Here is an 18,052-nt window from a genome sequence, read left to right on the forward strand (position 1 = left end):
CACTACCCTAGTACTTTGTTTGTGATAATATTAAATCATAACGCAAAATATGCTGATTTCCAAGCTGATTGGGAAAAAAAGTTCTGAAATCACTTTGTCTCCCTCGCCACCAAAAACGAATTTACTTCCCTCGCCTCCCGTCTGGTTATCACTAGATCATTATCACAGCCACATTATCACAGCCACATTATGCCTTGCAAATGGCGCACACGTTTATAAAGAGAATGCGTCTTCTATGCAAATGTTGTTGAACAGTACAATGAAATAATATCTTCTCCTCACAGTTGCCAATAAAATAAGTCCTTAACGGAAGTGATTGTTTGTCATCTCTAGATCCTAAAATCAGCTAAAACAAGCTCCATAACTCAATGCATGAGCACACTCCTATTGAATAATATGTGACTAGACCTAGGGTACATCTTGATTTACCCATATTATCAAGAGATTTACCTTTCAAATAAATGATTACCATTATGTTGTTCTGCAGTTAGATTGGTAAAAACAAAGTCAAATTGATTGTATGATTATATACACAGAACAAAAATATAAATGCAACATACCCTAAGCAAGTTCCATACCCTGCTCCACTGCCTGACTACCCAGCTTACCCATAGCAAGGTCCACCCTCCTCCTGGGGTCCAGCTCAGCAGATGGGTTCAGCCTTCCATGTAAGTCACCCCCTGAACCCACCTTACCACTGATGTTGAGAAGGACCACTCACCTAAAACTGGCACTGGACAATCTCCTTGACTCCTGACTGAGAAAGTACCATGTCCTACTGGAAAATCAGTCCTGCCGTCATCACCCTACACAACTACTATTCAGGCACTCCAGCTCCAGTATGGCCAATCTCATCAGCCACTCAGTGAGATTGGCACCATCCTCACTGCCCCAGAATTGAAAGTTGGTGACTTTCAGGGGTTTCAGAGCTGCTATCTACATGTCCGTCTGCTGGTGAGCATGCTGCTATCCTTGGAAGGTCCTTATGGATATGAGTTGAAGGGAAAGGGTGATCCCTGGTCAGTTGTACAACTGAATGACTTCAACTGAAATGTATCTTCCGCATTTAACCCAACCCCTCTGAATCAGGGAGGTGCAGGGGGCTGCCTTAATCGACTTCCACGTCTTCAGTTCCCGGGGAACAGTGGGTTAACTGCCTTGCTCAGGTGCAGAACAACAGAGTTTTACCTCGTCAGCTCGGGGATTCTATCCAGCAACCTTTCGGTTATTGGCCCAACGCTCTAACCACTAGGCTACCTGCGGTTCCCATGTCGACAGACAAGTATCTCAGAGACAGTTTCATAGAGTTTCAGCAAGCCTCAATCCCTAAAATATGCAAGATTTGTCAGGAGGGCTACAAAAAGAGGCTCAGCAACAGAGACTCTCAACTAGGCTAGTCCAGCGCTACCATCATGAACAATTGCAGAGCATCTGCAGAGAAAGGCAGACCCCCAGTTCCAAGAGTCAGACCCCCAACATCTACCATGGTGCATTTTATCCGAGTTCGCAGTTGTCTTGAACACACTGAAGTCGGAAGTCAGAGATTTCTGAGTACCAATTGTTTTGAAACCGGCATTACCTTCTGCAACTTCACTGTCAAAGATGTAAAGAGCCATATCCCAGACACTGATGAGTATGCATCTTGGAAGAAGCTAGTAGAAGCAAATTACCAAGACCTCCATGGGGCAGCACTGCAGGATCCCATTCTTCCTAAGCCTTCTCACAGAGATGCTGAATTGACTCTCCTAAGACACTACCAGGCTATTAGCTTCTCAGAAGATATCACTGCTCTATCAGCACAAAAACCTGTCCCTCTGAGCAGCCGATGACCTTCGGCTGACCTTTCACAAGTTTGCCTCAGGATCCTCTGCCTTCTGTCTCACTCCACTGGGATTGCCCACGGGACCTAGTGACCCCTAACCTGGTCTTGAGGGGCAGCACGATACACCCCTGCCTCAAGTTGCCTAATTCCCTAACTCCATGAGGAGGCGGCGATGGTGCCACAGTCAGGTGCTGGCAGATAGGTTTTGGACTCATCCATGAGTACTAACCCACACTACAATCCCGCCAAAAGGGGAAAAAACCCTAGCGCAAGGGTCGGTGGCCCAGAGAGCTGCGGAGATCTCTGTAGGGAACAGTCTACACAAGACCAGTGGCCCTCGTGTCACACGGAACGACGCTGGAGAGACGAAGCAGGTATGGGGAGTAAACATTTAATAATAACTGAAATAACACGAGACAGGAAAAGAGTCAAGAACTAAAACTAAAGACAAAAACAATCAATGCAGCAGCAGGGAACAGACAAATATAGGGGACGAAATGAACGTGATAAGTGAGTACAGGTGAGTCAAATAACGCGCGAGTGACGATGGAAGGCAGGTGTGAGTTATGGATGGCAGGATCGTGTGATGCAGGGTAATCTGGCGCCCTCAAGCGCCAGGGGAAGGGAAGAGCGGGAGCAGACGTGACAGTACCCCTCCCTCTTGGGACGCCACCCGGCGTAACCACCTGGGCGAACCGGCCGAGACATGTGCTGGGCAAGCCGGTTGGTGCGTGAAAACCCGACGAACCGGCAGGAGTGTGAGAGCCTGGCAAGCCGACCGAGGCATGAGAGCCTGACGATCCGGCTGAGGCAAGGAGAGCCTGTCGATCCCGCAGCAGAAAGGGAGCCCGATGATCCAGTGGAGTGTGACGTGGGATGGAAAGCCGCCAAGCCAGGAAACCTCTTGAGCCAGCCATGGCGTGAAAGCCCGACGGGCTGGCTTAGGCACCCCCGGTTCCATCGGCGGCGGGATCCACCCCAACGTCACCAACAAAACCAAAGACAAAAACTCCTGGACCATCTGGGCGAACAAGAACTGACGTTCCGGCTGAGGCCCAACGTGGGATGGGCGCCATCCGAGCCAACCGGGGCAAGGAAACCTCTTGAACCAGCTAGGGCGTGGAAGCCCGACGAGCTGGCTAGGCACCCCTGGTTCCATCGGTGGCGACCCAGAGCCGCTGCCACCATTCCAACCGGAACGCCAGTACTCCCCGATGCTTCGTATGTTTGGCTGCTGCATTCTGTCACGTAGAATGACGCTGAAGAGACGAAGCAGGTACGGGGAGCAAACATTTACATAACTGAAATAACACGAGACAGGAACAGCGTCAAGAACTAAAACTAAGGACAAAAACAATCAATGCAGCAGCAGGGAACAGAGCAAGGGAACAGACAAATATAGGGGACGAAATGAACATGTGATAAGTGAGTCCAGGTGAGTCCAATAACGCTGATGCGAGTGACAAGGGAGGGCAGGTGTGAGTGATGGATGGCAGGAGCGTGTGATGCGGGGTAATCTGGCGCCCTCAAGCACCAGGGGAAGGGAAGAGCGGGAGCAGACGTGACATCATGATTTTGCCAGCCATCCCAAAGGAGGATGCCTGAAGAGCAGTTAGGGCACACATTAGCTGCACTGTTGCAGATTATTTCATGTTTAAAACCGGAAATGTGTATTTTTGAACTGTGTGAAGCCAGTGTAATTGAAGCCTTCTTTTTATTTTCATTGTGCATTATGTTGATTATGATCAACTGCCACTTGTTTCCTTTTGCTCTCAGAAACATACATTAAACTGTTGTCCTCAGATGATTGAAATGTAGTGCTGAGCGATTAGTGCTTTTACAAATTACATGCACTTTGCATTATGTGGGTTGAATGCTGTAACAACTCAGAATTAAACAATTCATAAAAGTCCCATGATGGTGTGACTGTCCATTAATATTAAACATCATTTATTAACATAACTGTAATAAACTATTTCAGCTGTTGTGTATATCAGCCCTACACTTGGTTTATTTGATGACTTTATTACTTCATTCCAAGTCATCTCATCTCTATAGAGCTGCTGTCTATGCTTTCTGAAAAAAAATCACTATTTTAGTTGTTCATCAAAGTAAATAAGGCATACTTTTATGAGTGGAATGCAGGTCAGGGGAAGCTCGGGCGGGTTGCTGGAAACCAGGTGTGGAGGCTGAAGCGAGAGGGGTTGAGACAGGGTAAGCAGGTCCAGAGGGGAATCCAAGGGAGTAGTAGAGTTTTATTTTATTTTATTTATTTCACCTTTATTTAACCAGGTAGGCAAGTTGAGAACAAGTTCTCATTTACAACAGACCTGGCCAAGATAAAGCAAAGCAGTGCGACACAAACAACAACACAGAGTTACACATGGAATAAACAAACGTACAGTCAATAACACAATAGAAATAAATCTATATACAGTGTGTGCAAATTAGGTAAGATTAGGGAGGTAAGGCAATATATAGGCCGTAGTGGTGAAGTAATTACAATTTAGCAATTTAACACTGGAGTGATATGTAGAGGAGCAAAGAAAATAAATAACAATATGGGGATGGGATAGTTGGATGGGCTATTTACAGATGGGCTATTTACAGATGGGCTATGTACAGGTGCAAATTTTATTTATTTTACGAACAAATTCTTATTTTGAATGATGGCCTAGGAACAGTGGGTTAACTGCCTTGATCAGGGGCAGAACGACAGATTTCTACCTTGTCAGCTCGGGGATTCAATCTTGCAACCTTCCGGTTACTAGTCCAACGCTCTAACCACTAGGCTACCTGCCAACCGCAATGATCTGTGAGCTGCTCTGACAGCTGATACTTAAAGTTAGTGAGGGAGATATGAGTCTCCAGCTTCAGTGATTTTTGCCATTCGTTCCAGTCATTGGCAGCAGAGAACCGGAAGGAAAGGCGGCCAAAGGAGAAATTGGTTTTGGGGGTGACGAGTGAAATATACCTCCTGGAGTGCGTGCTATGGGTTGGTGCTGCTATGGTGACCAGTGAGCTGAGATAAGGTGGGGCTTTACCTACCAAAGACTTATAGATGACCTGGAGCCAGTGGGTTTGGCGACGAATATGAAGCTAGCCTTTGCTTTCCTAACTGCCTGTGTATATTGGTTCCTAACTTCCCTGAAAAGTTGCATATCGCGGGGGCTATTCGAAGCTAATGCAGTACGCCACAGGATGTTTTTCTGCTGGTCAAAGGCAGTCAGGTCTGGAGTGAACCAACTGCTATATCTGTTCCTGGTTCAACATTTTTTGAATGGGGCATGCTTATTTAAGATGGTGAGGAAAGCACTTTTAAAGAATAACCTCTACTGGCAGAATGAGGTCAATATCCTTCAAGGATACCCGGGCCAGGTCGATTAGAAAGGCCTGCTCGCTGAAGTGTTTTAGGGAGCGTTTGACAGTGATGAGGGGTGGTCGTTTGACCGCAGACCCATTATGGATGCAGGCAATGAGGCAGTGATCGCTGAGATCCTGGTTGAAGACAGCAGATGTGTATTTAGAGGCAGGTTGGTCAGGATGATATCTATGAGGGTGCCCGTATTTACGGATTTGGGGTTGTACATGATAGGTTCATTGATAATTTGTGTGAGATTGAGGGCATCTAGCTTAGATTGTAGGACGATCAGGGTGTTAAGCATGTCCCAGTTTAGGTCACCTAACAGTACAAGCTCTGAAGATAGAAGGGGGGCAATCAATTCACATATGGTGTCCAGGGCACAGCTGGGGGCAGAAGGTGGTCTATAACAAGCGGCAACGGTGAGAGACTTCTGGAAAGGTGGATTTTTAGAAGTAGAAGCTCAAATTGTTTGGGCACAGACCTGGATAGTATGACAGAACTCTGCAAGCTGTCTCTGTAGTAGATTGCAACTCCAACCCCTTTAGCAGTTCTATCTTGTCGGAAAATGTTATAGTTAGGGATGGAAATTTCAGGATTTTTGGTGGCCTTCCTAAGCCAGGATTCAGACACGGCTAGGACATCCGGGTTGGCAGAGTGTGCTAAAACAGTAAATAAAACAAATTTAGGGAGAAGGCTTCTAATGTTAACATGCATGAAACCAAGGCTTTTACAGTTACAGAAGTCAACAAATGAGAGCGCCTGGGAAATGGGAGTAGAGCTAGGCGCTGCAGGGCCTGGATTAACCTCTACATCACCAGAGGAACAGAGGAGGAGTAGGATAAGGGTACGGCTAAAGGCTATAAGAACTGGTTGTCTCGTGCATTCGGAACAGAGAGTAAAAGGAGCAGGTTTCTGGGCGCAGAAGAATAGATTCAAGGCATAATGTACAGACAAGGGTATGGTACGATGTAAATACAGTGGAGGTAAACCTAGGCATTGAGTGACGATGAGAGAGGTTTTGTCTCTAGAGACATCATTTAGACCAGGTGAGGTCACCGCATGTGTGGGAGGTGAAACAAAAGGGTTAGCTAAGGCATATCGAGCAGGGCTGGAGGCTCTACAGTGAAATAAGACAATAATCACTAACCAAAACAGCAATGGACAAGGCATATTGACATTAGGGAGAGGCATGCGTAGCCGAGTGATCATAGGGACCAGTGGGTAGCTAGGCAAGCTGGAGACACGGCGATTCAGACAGCTAGCGGGCCGGGGCTAGCAGGCTAGCAGTAGGGCCTTAGGGGGATGTCGCGATGGAACCGTCTGTTGTAGCCCCATCGGACGGTTACGTCGGCAGACCAGTCGTGATGGATTGGCAGGGCTCCGTGTAGGCAGTAAAAGAGGTCCAGGCCAATGGGGCAAAATAGGTATTGTAGCCCAAGAAATTGGCTGATGGACATCTTCAGCTAACAGTCCGATATGCTCTAGACAGCTAGCGGGCCACGGCTAGCAGGCTAGCGGATGGGACTTCAGGGGACGTCGCGACGGAGGAGCCTGTTGAAACCCCTCGGGCGGATTACGTCGGTAGACCAGTCGTGATGGATCGGCGGGGCTCCGTGTCGGCAGTAAAAGGGGTCCAGGCCAATTGGCAAAATAGGTATTGTAGCCGAAGGAGTGGCTGATGGACTTCTTCAGCTAGCCGGGAGATGGGCCTAGCACGGGGCTAGTTCCCGGCTCACTGGTGCTTGCTTCGGGACAGAGGCATTAGCCAGGGGTAGCCACTCGGATAGCAGCTAGCTGCGATGATCCAGGTGAAAAGGTTCAGAGCTTGCGGTAGGAATCCGTAGATGTGGAGGAAAAGCAGTACGGTATGCTCTGGGTTGAATCGCGCTGTGCAGACTGGCAGGAGTTGACCGGGCTAAGGTTAGCTGATGGCCGCTAGCAGTGGCTAACTGACTACTAGCTAGTAGCTAGTAAGCTGGCTAGCTTCTGTTGGGGGATCCGGTTCTAAAGTATAGAAAATAGCAGATCCATACCACTTTGGGTGAGGCGGGTTGCAGGAGAGTATGTTGAAACTGAGGTTAAAAATATAAAAAATATAGACAAAATATATAAGAAGGGAAAAATATATATATACACGGGACACATCTTGGAAACTGTGCGGAATCCAGGACAGAGTAGCAGGATGACGAGATGTGGGATTGGAGACAGGGACCAGAGTCAGAGTGGGCAGAACTGTAGCGTGAGAGGGAAACAGCGTCAGGCAAGGAAAACAGGCACAACAGGATGACAGGATCTGAATAGTAACAAACGGCTAGAAACATAGACTGACTGAGCAGAGATTACGATCTGGCAGCGCGGAAGTGGCAGGACTGAGTATTTGTAGAGGTCTTGATTATGGAACAGGTTGTAGCTGGTGGAGATCTGCTCTGACTCCAGCACACCTGTCTCCGCCCACACAATCACATACACACACAGAGAGAGAGAGGGAGAGAGTACTGGGGGAGTGGCGGCAGGTCAAGGAGACACAGGATGAGCAGTAGAGGGCATTGCAGGAGCAGATGTGACATGGGCTTTGACCAGGCCATTCCAAGACATTTAAATGTTTCCCCTTAAACCACTAGAGTGTTGCTTTAGCAGTATGCTTAGGGTCATTGTCCTGCTGGAAGGTGAACCTCCGTCCCAGTCTCAAATTTCTGGAAGACTGAAACAGGTTTCCTCAAGAATTTCCCTGTATTTAGTGCCATCCATCATTCCAGTTTCCCAGTCCCTGTCGATGAAAAACATCCTCACAACATGATGCTGCCACCAACATGCTTCACTGTGGGGCTGGTGTTTTCGGGGTGATAAGAGGTGTTGGGTTTGCACCAGGCATAGCGTTTTCCTTGATGGCCAAAAAGCAAAATTTTTGTCTCATCTGAGCAATTGTTAGAATTTATGTTTATGCACTATAGCCTGTTAGCATATTGTTTGAAGATGAATATTGTTTTGTTACACACACACACAAACAATACAGATGGGTGTGTGTGTAGGTGTGTAAGGACTGACCAACACAGGCCATAAAAGCTGTGGTCAGTCTGGAGAGGGGAGGGGTGCATCACTCTAGGCCAACCAGGGAGGTTGGGAGACTGTTCAGTACCATATTAGGAATTGTTTGAGTGAAGAATCAAGGGGAGACACAAGACGGAGCTAATCTACCCAGCAACCAGATGTGGACAAAGGAAAGCGCCAAGGGGCTTGGACAAGTCCGAGGGCCAGCAAAGGCGGGGCAAAGTCTAAACCGCGCCCAGCCTCTACTGTGATAGGCCAACAGACGCGTTGGAACTACGTCATCACGGTATAAGAACAGCTGTTTACGTACTTCCTGCCAGTTCCCTGTTTACCCTGCGCGGTGATACAGCGAACCCGTATATACAAAAATTGCATTTGCCATTCATTGTTTGCGGTAATTAAACATAATTAAAGAAAGTTAGCAGACCTTGCTTTTTATTTATCCTGACACCGGATGTGTTACACGCAGCGTTCACACAGAGTACCTTCTTCAATATGTTTGAAAAGTCTCCCACATGCTTTTTGGCGAACACCAAACGTGTTTGCTTATTTTTTCCTTTAAGCAATGGCTTTTTCTGGCCACTCTTCCGTAAAGCCCAGCTCTGTGGAGTGTACGGCTTAAAGTGGTTTTATGGACAGATACTCCAATCTCCGCTGTGGAGCTTTGCAGCTCCTTCAGGCTTATCTTTGGTCTCTTTCTTACCTCTCTGATTAATGCCCTCCTTGCCTGGTCCGTGAGTTTTGGTGGGCAGCCCTATCTTGGCAGGTTTGTTGTGGTGCCATATTCCTTACATTTTTTAATAATGGATTTAATGGTGCTCCGTGGGATGTTCAAAATGTCAGATATTTTTTTATAAACCAACCCTGATCTGTACTTCTCCACAACTTTGTCCTTGACCTGTTTGGAGAGCTCTTTGGTCTTCATGGTGCCGCTTGCTTGGTGGTACCCCTTGCTTAGTGGTGTTGCAGACTCTGGGGCCTTCAGAACAGGTGTATATATACTGAGACCATGTGACAGATCATGTGACACTTAGATTGCACACAGGTGGACTTTATTTAACTAATTATGTGACTTCTGAAGGTAATTGGTTGCACCAGATCTTATTTAGGGGCTTCATAGTAAAGGTGTGAACACATATGCACGCACCACTTTTCTGTTTAATTTTATTTTTTTGAATTTTTTGAAACAAGTTATTTTTTCATTTCACTTCACCAATTTGGACGATGTTGTGTATGTCCATTACATGAAATCCAAATAGAAATCCATTTAAATGACTGGTTGTAATGCAACAAAATAGGAAAAATTCCAAGGGGAATGTATACTTTTGCAAGGCACAGTAGATCATGTATTTTCCCGGTAGAAATACCTTGCAAAGCAACTACTCTCTTTCCCTCTCGATCACGCGTCTTCTGTCGCTTCTCTCATTCTCCACGTCGTCTGCTCCACACATACCGGAAAAGTAGGCGTGTAATAGATTATCGTCATTGTAGTTAATTACCACATTTTCTGCGTTAAACTATAAACTATAACTATAAATATATCGAATATTGGCCTGTTGGAAATGACAACTCCCTACTACATCGCACAGTTCAGGCTTGATCTGATTTATCTAGAGAAACAGCACATTAAGTTCACAGAAAAAAACAGACCTAAATGGAATTAAAATATTTGAACCGATGTTGGTCAATGACTTTTCTTTTATTATAAAGAATAACAGACATTTTGGTTAATCGCTCAGCACTATTGAACTGCCATAATAAAACCGATCAAAGAGAAGTCCTGAATCTGAGTCTCTCTGACAGGAGCCCTTTGGTGGATGGGGCTGAGCACTCCCCCATCCACATCAATGGGACTGTAGTGGAGTGGGTCGAGAGCTTCAAGTTCCTCTGTATTCACATCACTAAGAAATTAACATGGTCCACTAACACCCACACAGTTGTGAAGAGGGCACGACAGCACCTCTTCCCACTCAGGAAGCTGAAAAGATTTGGCAACTGCAAGGCACCTGACCACAAGGTGCTACAAGGCGGTGTAAGAGGAAGGCCCAAGAAATTGTCAAAGACTCCAGCCACTCATGACATAGCAAGCAGTATCAGTGCACCAAGTCAGGAACAGCTTCTACCCCAAGCCATAAGACTGCTAAACAATACTGATAAATAGCTAAACAAATGGCTACCCGGGCTACCTGCATTTATCTTTTTTTACAGTAACTCTCTTGCTCACACACGGAACTCTACCCACACACTCACTCATGCATACTGACGCGACACACACACACGCACACACACACACACACACACACACACCACATAAGTGCCATTCACAAAACCAGCTATAATGTCCTTTCAAACCCAGATCATTGTACACTGGTGTTAATGTGTCACGCCACAGGGTTTCACCAGCTGCAATAAAAAAAAACGAATCTATTCAGTTTCTCACATCCCCATTAGCTACCTCATAAGATTGTAGCAATAGATTGTGGGGCTAATTAGGTTGAATTGGACATACATTTGAATTGGACATACATTAACGAGATTGAATGTGATATTAGGAACTTACAAATTCGGAATCATTGTACGAATTTGAATTCATAACATGTCATACAATTGTTCACAATTTTCAAGACCGTTTTAGCTTGTGAACACTACTTTCAAAACTACTGGATGAAATTATACAAAACCCTTAACTTGCTTCTCTAAGAATATGATAATGTCATAGTGGTTATGGGATCTGTCAACCAACAAAAAAATAGATGAGGACAAAGAAAATGTGTCAATGTATGTTAGTCCATTACTATATTGATTTTTATTGTTATTTATTGTTGTTATTATTATTGAAAAAAAAGTATTACTGATATATTACTATATCCACATGCTTTGGGGGCCCAGAAATAGTCAAGCATTATACAATACAAGTAATACAAATTAATAGGATGACTGAGTGTAGGAGTTTAAAAAAAAAACTAATCTGGCACTGTCATGGCATAAAAAGAAAGTGTCAGCGTCATTGGGATGACTGCTTGAAACTGCACATCCTTTCTATCAGCTTCTCAGTTCTTCTCACCAGGGGTAAAAAGTTCTCACTTGACTTTCCTATAGAAAATAGTCAAATATACTATATAAATATGCTATATATTACCAGTAAGTGGCTTAACAAACTTGAACTTGTTGATTAAACTGTTACAGAGGTGTTGAACGCTGCCCTATCGTTTGATTAGCATGCATCAGCATCACTGATACACCCCGTTTTATATTAAATAGCCAATGTCATGCAAAACATGGTGTTGCAGATGAGATTAATGAAAATATGAATGCAGAAAAACGGGTATGCGAATAGGCTACACGATTATTTTGGCTACTATCAACTTGTTGGCACGCACAGTCGAACATCACAAGTTGAGCAACTCAAAAGTCAATCTCTTAAAAAAATACTTGAATAGCTAAATTCTCACTCAAATGTTACATTTTATTCAATTCGTCTTGGAAACCGGTTAGGTGCGATGGTGTTTGAAATATAGGCTATTATATAACTTATAACTTAACTTATACAACAGAGATGTATCGACGAAATAACTGTACCCTTTAGATTTACCAAATTATAGGATACTACCTCACGATATGCTTCACTAGGTTGTTCACGTGCAGTCTCGTGTCTCGTGCGCTTCGTTTACAGTAGGCGTAATAGCGAGCATGGGGAAAATCTATTTGACTGCGAAGTTTCGACCAGTCTAGTCTATCATAATGCGTAAATTCTGGTGCATCGTTCTCCATCACTTTATCGGCAAAATGTGCAAGCATTATATACTTGATATTAAACGGCACAATTAACCTGATTAGGTTTATGTTATTAACATGTAATGCGTTTGAGGAAAAAAATCGCTTAATTAAGGGAAAGGCCTAAGTTTCCCAAACAAACCAAAGTGAAAATTAATTAGTGAGCTCAACTCTTTGTGATAGCCTAGACAACTAAAATTGCGAGAACTTACCTTATCAGCAAATGTCTCAATAAACGTTGAATCCACTGACTTTTTCCACTCGACTGTTCTCCTGATTGTTACTGCAAATATAACGACCTTTCTACTTAGCTTTGAACGAAGTACTTATTTCTAAAACAATTCAAATAAATTCCAGCGCTCCTTTTTACCATATGTTGTGCCTCTCGCGTCGAGTTCAGCTCCGTGAGGGACGAGGGGCGGAATAGGCTACATACAGTAGGTTACACACAATGAAGAGGATGTAACACACACGAGTGGGGGGGGGGCATAGAGGAGCGAATTACGAGTTAATCTGATATGAACCTAATGGGTGTGGCAAATTAATGAACCCACTAAATTTGCATATATGCAGTGCATTCGGAAAGTATTCAGGCCCCTTGACTTTTTCCACATTTTGTTACGTTTTGACATTTTTTGCTAATTTATACAAAAAACAGAAATACCTTATTTACATAAGTATTCAGACCCTTTGCTATGAGACTCGAAATTGAGCTCAGGTGCATCCTGTTTCCATTGATCATCCTTGAGATGTTTCTACAACTTGATTGGTGTCCACCTGTGGTAAATTCAATTGATTGGACATGATTTGGAAAGGCACACACCTATCTATATAAGGTACCACAGTTGACAGTGCATGTCAAAGCAAAAACCAAGCCATCAGGTTGAAGGAATTGTCTGTAGAGCTCCAAGACAGGATTGTGTCGAGGCACAGATCTGGGGAAGGGTACCAAAACATTTCTGCAGCATTGAAGGTCCCCAAGAACACAATGGCCTCCATCATTCTTAAATGGAAGAAGTTTGGAATCACCAAGACTCTCCCTAGATCTGGCCGCCTGGCCAAACTGAGCAATCAGAGGAGAAAGAACTTGGTCAGGGAGGTGACCAAGAACCCGATGGTCACTTTGACAGAGCTCCAGAGTTCCTCTGTGGAGATGGGAGAACCTTCCAGAAAGACAACTATCTCTGCAGCACTCCACCAATTAGGCATTTATGGTAGAGTGGCCAGATGGAAGCCACTCCTCATTAAAAGGTGCATGACAGCCCGCTTGGAGTTTGCCAAAAGGCACCTAAAGGACTCTCAGACCATGAAAAACAAGATTGTCTGGTCTGATGGTCAAGATTGAACTCTTTGGCCTGAATGCCAAGCGTCACACCTGGAGGAAACCTGGCACCATCCCTACGATGAAGCATGGTGGTGGCAGCATCATGCTGTGGGGATGTTTTTCAGCGGCAGGGACTGGGAGACTAGTCAGGATCGAGGAAAAGATGAACGGAGCAAAGTACAGAGAGATCCTTGATGGAAACCTGCTCCAGAGTGCTCAGGACCTCAGACTGGGGCGAAGGTTCACCTTCCAATATCTTCAGTAAAGAATGGGAGAAACTCCACAAATACAGGTGTGCCAAGCTTGTAGCGTCATACCCAAGAAGACTCGAGGCTGTAATCGCTGCCAAAGGTGCTTGAACAAAATACTGAGTAAATTGTCTGAATACTTAATGTAAATGTTATATTTCAGTTTTTTATATTTATTCGCAAACAGCATCATCACTTTGCTCGTTGTATAATTCCTTCTCGCATCTACGTGCTTTCCTCTCACCTTTACCCATTCTCTTGTGGTCTTCAGTGCACAACACAATGGCTGTCTGTGACCAGGCGAAAAAACCTTTCCAAGCCAAACCTTCATACCATAACTGCTAAATTAAACACAGCGTACATCGTCATCATAACTACTAGAACCATGTATTGCATCTTGCTCATCCATATATTTATATGTACATATTATTATTCCAACCCTTTACATTTGTGTGTATTAGGTAGTTGTTGTCAATTTGTTAGAATATTTGTTAGATATTACTGCACTGTCGGAACTAGAAGCACAAGCATTTTGTTACACTCGCATTAACATCTGCTAACCATGTGTATGTCACGTTTTGAACTAGCGTGCTAATAAACCCGCTACAATCACGCAGTACAATGTACATCAAACAGTTTAGCAGTTACACCGGCAGGCCCCGGTGGCAATACATTAATATAACCGAAAGCTTAACGTGACTTGGAAGAGTTCCAGCACAGATAGAATGATAAGCCAGATATTTCACCGGATGTATAAGTGAAGCATCCGGTTGGCGTTTCCACTCATTTACCAAATATTGTGATGAGAGGACGCCCAGTAGAAGGCAGTGGGAGAAGATGGAGCGAGATGGATTTTGGCCGACATTTTGCACATTTTCTCATCAATGAAACATTTGATTTAAATACAGTTTTCTGTGCCCAAAACTAGAATCTGTTATGAACAGAGTGGACTAAGTGTTGTAGATTTTATCCTTTTACAAATTAAAAAAAAGTGTTGTTTAGAAGGAGTGCAAGGGTGAATTGACTTAATGCAAACTTTCACTTCACAGAGTAGGCATTCGCTAATGGAAATATGCAAATACATGCTAGAACGATAGCTCTTAATTGGCTCTGCCCCTCTCCTTGCTTGTTCTGCCCACTATGACTAATTTGTTCCCATTGGAAATGACAGACTGGTCTGTCTTGGGTTAGTTATAAAAATCATTGGTTCCAGTGTTGGATAGCCTTAGTCAGCTAGCATGGGAGACATCATAGTAGATCCAATGAAGACAATGAATCTCCCTTTTCATACAAGAAAAACGTCATACTGCATGATGCATCTTTCTGGAACTTTCAACTCAGATGACAATGATGTTTAATTGATATTGGAGAGAACATCGAATTAACAAACGATAAGGCATTGAATGGCCCATTTTACCAGTGCAATAAAGCATACAATAAAAAAACAAGCCTGGCATATTTTTAAATCAATATCCAATTTATTTTTCACTTTCATGTATTCCTGAATCATTGCATACTATAGGCCTACAGTACAAATTCTGAAGGTCTGAGTTCTAATAGCATTTATTGCGCACCACACTGGAGCCCTCCTCCTGGTACTCCTGCACCTTCACCCACATGGGCTGGAAGCTGCTGAGGCAGGTGATGATGGAGCCCCCCACCCAGGAGGCAAACTCCCTGTGAGCCCCAGATAGCATCCCGATTATGGAGTCCCTCGGGGCCAGTTTCTCCATCTCTGCCTGGAGCCGCTCCGGGAAACCGCTGAACATCGAGGAGCCGCCACACAGGGCCACGTTGGCCATCAAGGCCGCCTGCCACTCGGGGGCGCACTTCTGCAGGCTGTTCGTGGCCAGGATGTGAACTCCGGGCTGCGACATTCCTGCGTCGGATGGACAGAATAGGATCTCAGGGCCACGGAAGCGCTCGTCGCCCAGGGTAATGGTGGTGCCATCGGGGAGTTGATAGTCCAGAGGTGTGCCTTTGTCCTCAGAACTCAGCTGGGAGACGTAGCAACTCTGCTTCTTCATCTCTTGCACAGAGGACATTTGCTGGAGAGCACTCCCATGTCCAACGTCGGCCAGTAGTTTGCTCAGATAGTCAGACACACCCTTTCCAGCCAGGTCCATGTGAAATGTGGCATGTGGTAAGCAGTAGCCATTGCACACAGGAGAGACAGAGGTGCAGCCAGCCCCAGAGTCCACCACTAGACCAGTAACCAGTCCATAAGAATACATGGACAGCACAGGCTGGTAACCAACATACATCGCTGGGGCCCCAAACCCTTCAAACAGGAGTTCAGCTGTCTTCTCTCGGTTGGAGATGGGAGAGAAGGCTGGGTCAGTCATCAGGATGCCATGCTCTTCTGGGCAGACTTGCAGCTCCTCATAGAGCACATGGCTCCACAGCTTCTCCAGGGAATCCCAGTCACTTATCATTCCACTGGTGATGGGCCTCTTGAGAATGAGATCATCTGAGTTCTTGCAGGGAATGTTGTTTCCAAAATAACATTCAGTTTGGTCTTTTTTGGACAATCCAACCACTGACCTCAGAACTTTATGGGGCTTCTCATCTCCAGAGAAGCCAGCTTTGATGGAGCCTGATCCTGGGTCGATTACAATAGCCACATTCTGCTTGAAGTCCTCACTGCTATCCACTGCAGTCATTCTTAGACCGTCTGTAATTTGTTTGAACAATGAAAGCAAAAGTTGAAGTTATTTTTCTTTCTCTAGTTGTCCCCAAGCATGTCTGCAACAATCAACTCTTATGAACGGAGACTAATGGTCTGAAAGACTGCTTTATTACTTGAAAAAACATTTTTGTCACAAAACCTGTGACATCACAATGGCATCAATGGCCTTGTAGCATCACCACAGTGCTCCAGTCTGGGTGACTATGGCAACGGATGATCACAGGGTTATTTCTCAGTATTTGTGAACATAGCTTTTCACACACACACACACACACACACACACACACACACACACACACACACACACACACACACACACACACACACACACACACACACACACACACACACACACACACACACACACACACACACACGCCTGGTAAATTATGAATATATATTTTTTGAGTGGCTGATTCTGTGAGTTGGGCAATCATTACCTACGCCTCTTCAACATCTATAATGGGAGAGAGGATGAATGTTCCCATCCAAACTCATCATAGCACTTACAGGACATTTGATGGCCTGTAGAATCATTGAACTGCTGTAAACCTTGAGGTGAAATGTTTCTGCATCCAGTACATAACATCCCTCACTATGTGATTAAGATAAGGATGAATAATAGAGGCTTCAAGCATTGTATGGACCAGTTTGAACTGGATTCCTCACATGCAATAAACAGGGCATGAGAGTGGTTCTAATTTTGAACTTTATTCTGTATTACAGTAACAAGGAAAGTAGGAAACGCACAGACCAAGAGTTGTTACTGAAGGCAGATTTGACCCCCAATACCACCTTTTACACTACCAATCTGCATTGGGTTAACACACAACATTTTAGTGGAACAGGCTCCAGTCACACTGATCTAATTACACACATACACACAGACACACACATACGCACACACACACTTATGCATCCAATCCTTCCTATGATGGAGTTAACCTACAAGTGTCACCCCTCCGTGGCTACTGCAGTGGAAGAGTACAATTAGAAGCTGTTTGTTTCTGACCCTTGGGCAACAGAAATATTGGCTGTAGGAGTCAACAGTTCACTGATGTAAGTCACTACTAGCCTGAGAGCACGGGAAGGTATTCACTTTCCATGACATACAAGGGGAGTGATACATGCTCTGGAGAGGGGCCACATGTACTGGACCCTGTTAGTGAATCCTATTCAATATAAGGTAAATCAATGAGAACCTCTCTGATTAAGACTATCTGTCAATGTAATACAGATATCGCTTCACAATACCCGGTCTCAGAATGGTTAAATCTAACAAAGTAGATGCTCCATCTGCCCCATTGATTCAATGACAACAATGCAGTACTTCATATCATATAAATGTCATTGTACAGGTATACATCACTAATTAATTCAACATTGGTCAGGCCCAATAGCAGTCAAGTCTGCCCACAGTCTGTCATAAACGTCTAGGCTTTAGATGAGCTGTTTTATGGCCGGCTTACGCTCTGCATTGAGTGGATGTTGAATTTAAGAAGTGGAATCAAAGTGGACAGTGCTGTCCTTCAGCTCAGTAAAGCTGATTATGTTCAACCAGATAAGCGTGTTTGTATCAAACAGAAAAATGATGGAGCTCAAAGGCCTGCACAATGACAGGCATGCAGCCAAATGGCAGAGCTCTCACACTATTCATTTAAATCTCCCACAGTCTATTTACATATAGCAGGTACTGTATATTGGTATGCCAGGATCCTCTGGGCTATTTTTGGCTCCCGCTTTGACGGTTTTATATAGTATATGGTGATGAATATCCATGGTC

General features: G+C 44.6%; 2 protein-coding genes across 3 annotated transcripts in view; both read right to left on the minus strand.

Moving 5' to 3' along the window:
• Nucleotides 1-12,448, minus strand: part of LOC139535581 (caM kinase-like vesicle-associated protein) — an 86,237-nt gene extending 73,789 nt beyond the window's left edge. For both annotated transcript variants that reach the window (XM_071335135.1, XM_071335136.1), the window contains exon 1: nucleotides 12,221-12,448. The gene's annotated coding sequence lies outside the window, so the exon portion shown is untranslated. The remainder of the gene's footprint in view (nucleotides 1-12,220) is intronic.
• A 2,639-nt stretch (nucleotides 12,449-15,087) lies between these two features.
• On the minus strand, nucleotides 15,088-16,333 carry LOC139535224 (uncharacterized). The gene has a single exon (XM_071334565.1). It carries the CDS (start codon nucleotides 16,241-16,243, stop codon nucleotides 15,134-15,136), a length of 1,110 nt encoding a protein of 369 aa, XP_071190666.1. The 5' UTR covers nucleotides 16,244-16,333; the 3' UTR covers nucleotides 15,088-15,133.
• Nucleotides 16,334-18,052: the final 1,719 nt, after the last annotated feature.

Source organism: Salvelinus alpinus, chromosome 12 (genome assembly GCF_045679555.1).
Source record: "Salvelinus alpinus chromosome 12, SLU_Salpinus.1, whole genome shotgun sequence".
Classification (NCBI taxonomy): domain Eukaryota; kingdom Metazoa; phylum Chordata; class Actinopteri; order Salmoniformes; family Salmonidae; genus Salvelinus; species Salvelinus alpinus.

Coding starts and splice junctions, on each gene's coding strand:
- LOC139535224 (XM_071334565.1), bottom strand. CDS start 16,243: ATGACTGCAGTGGATAGCAGTGAGGACTTCAAGCAGAATGTGGCTATT.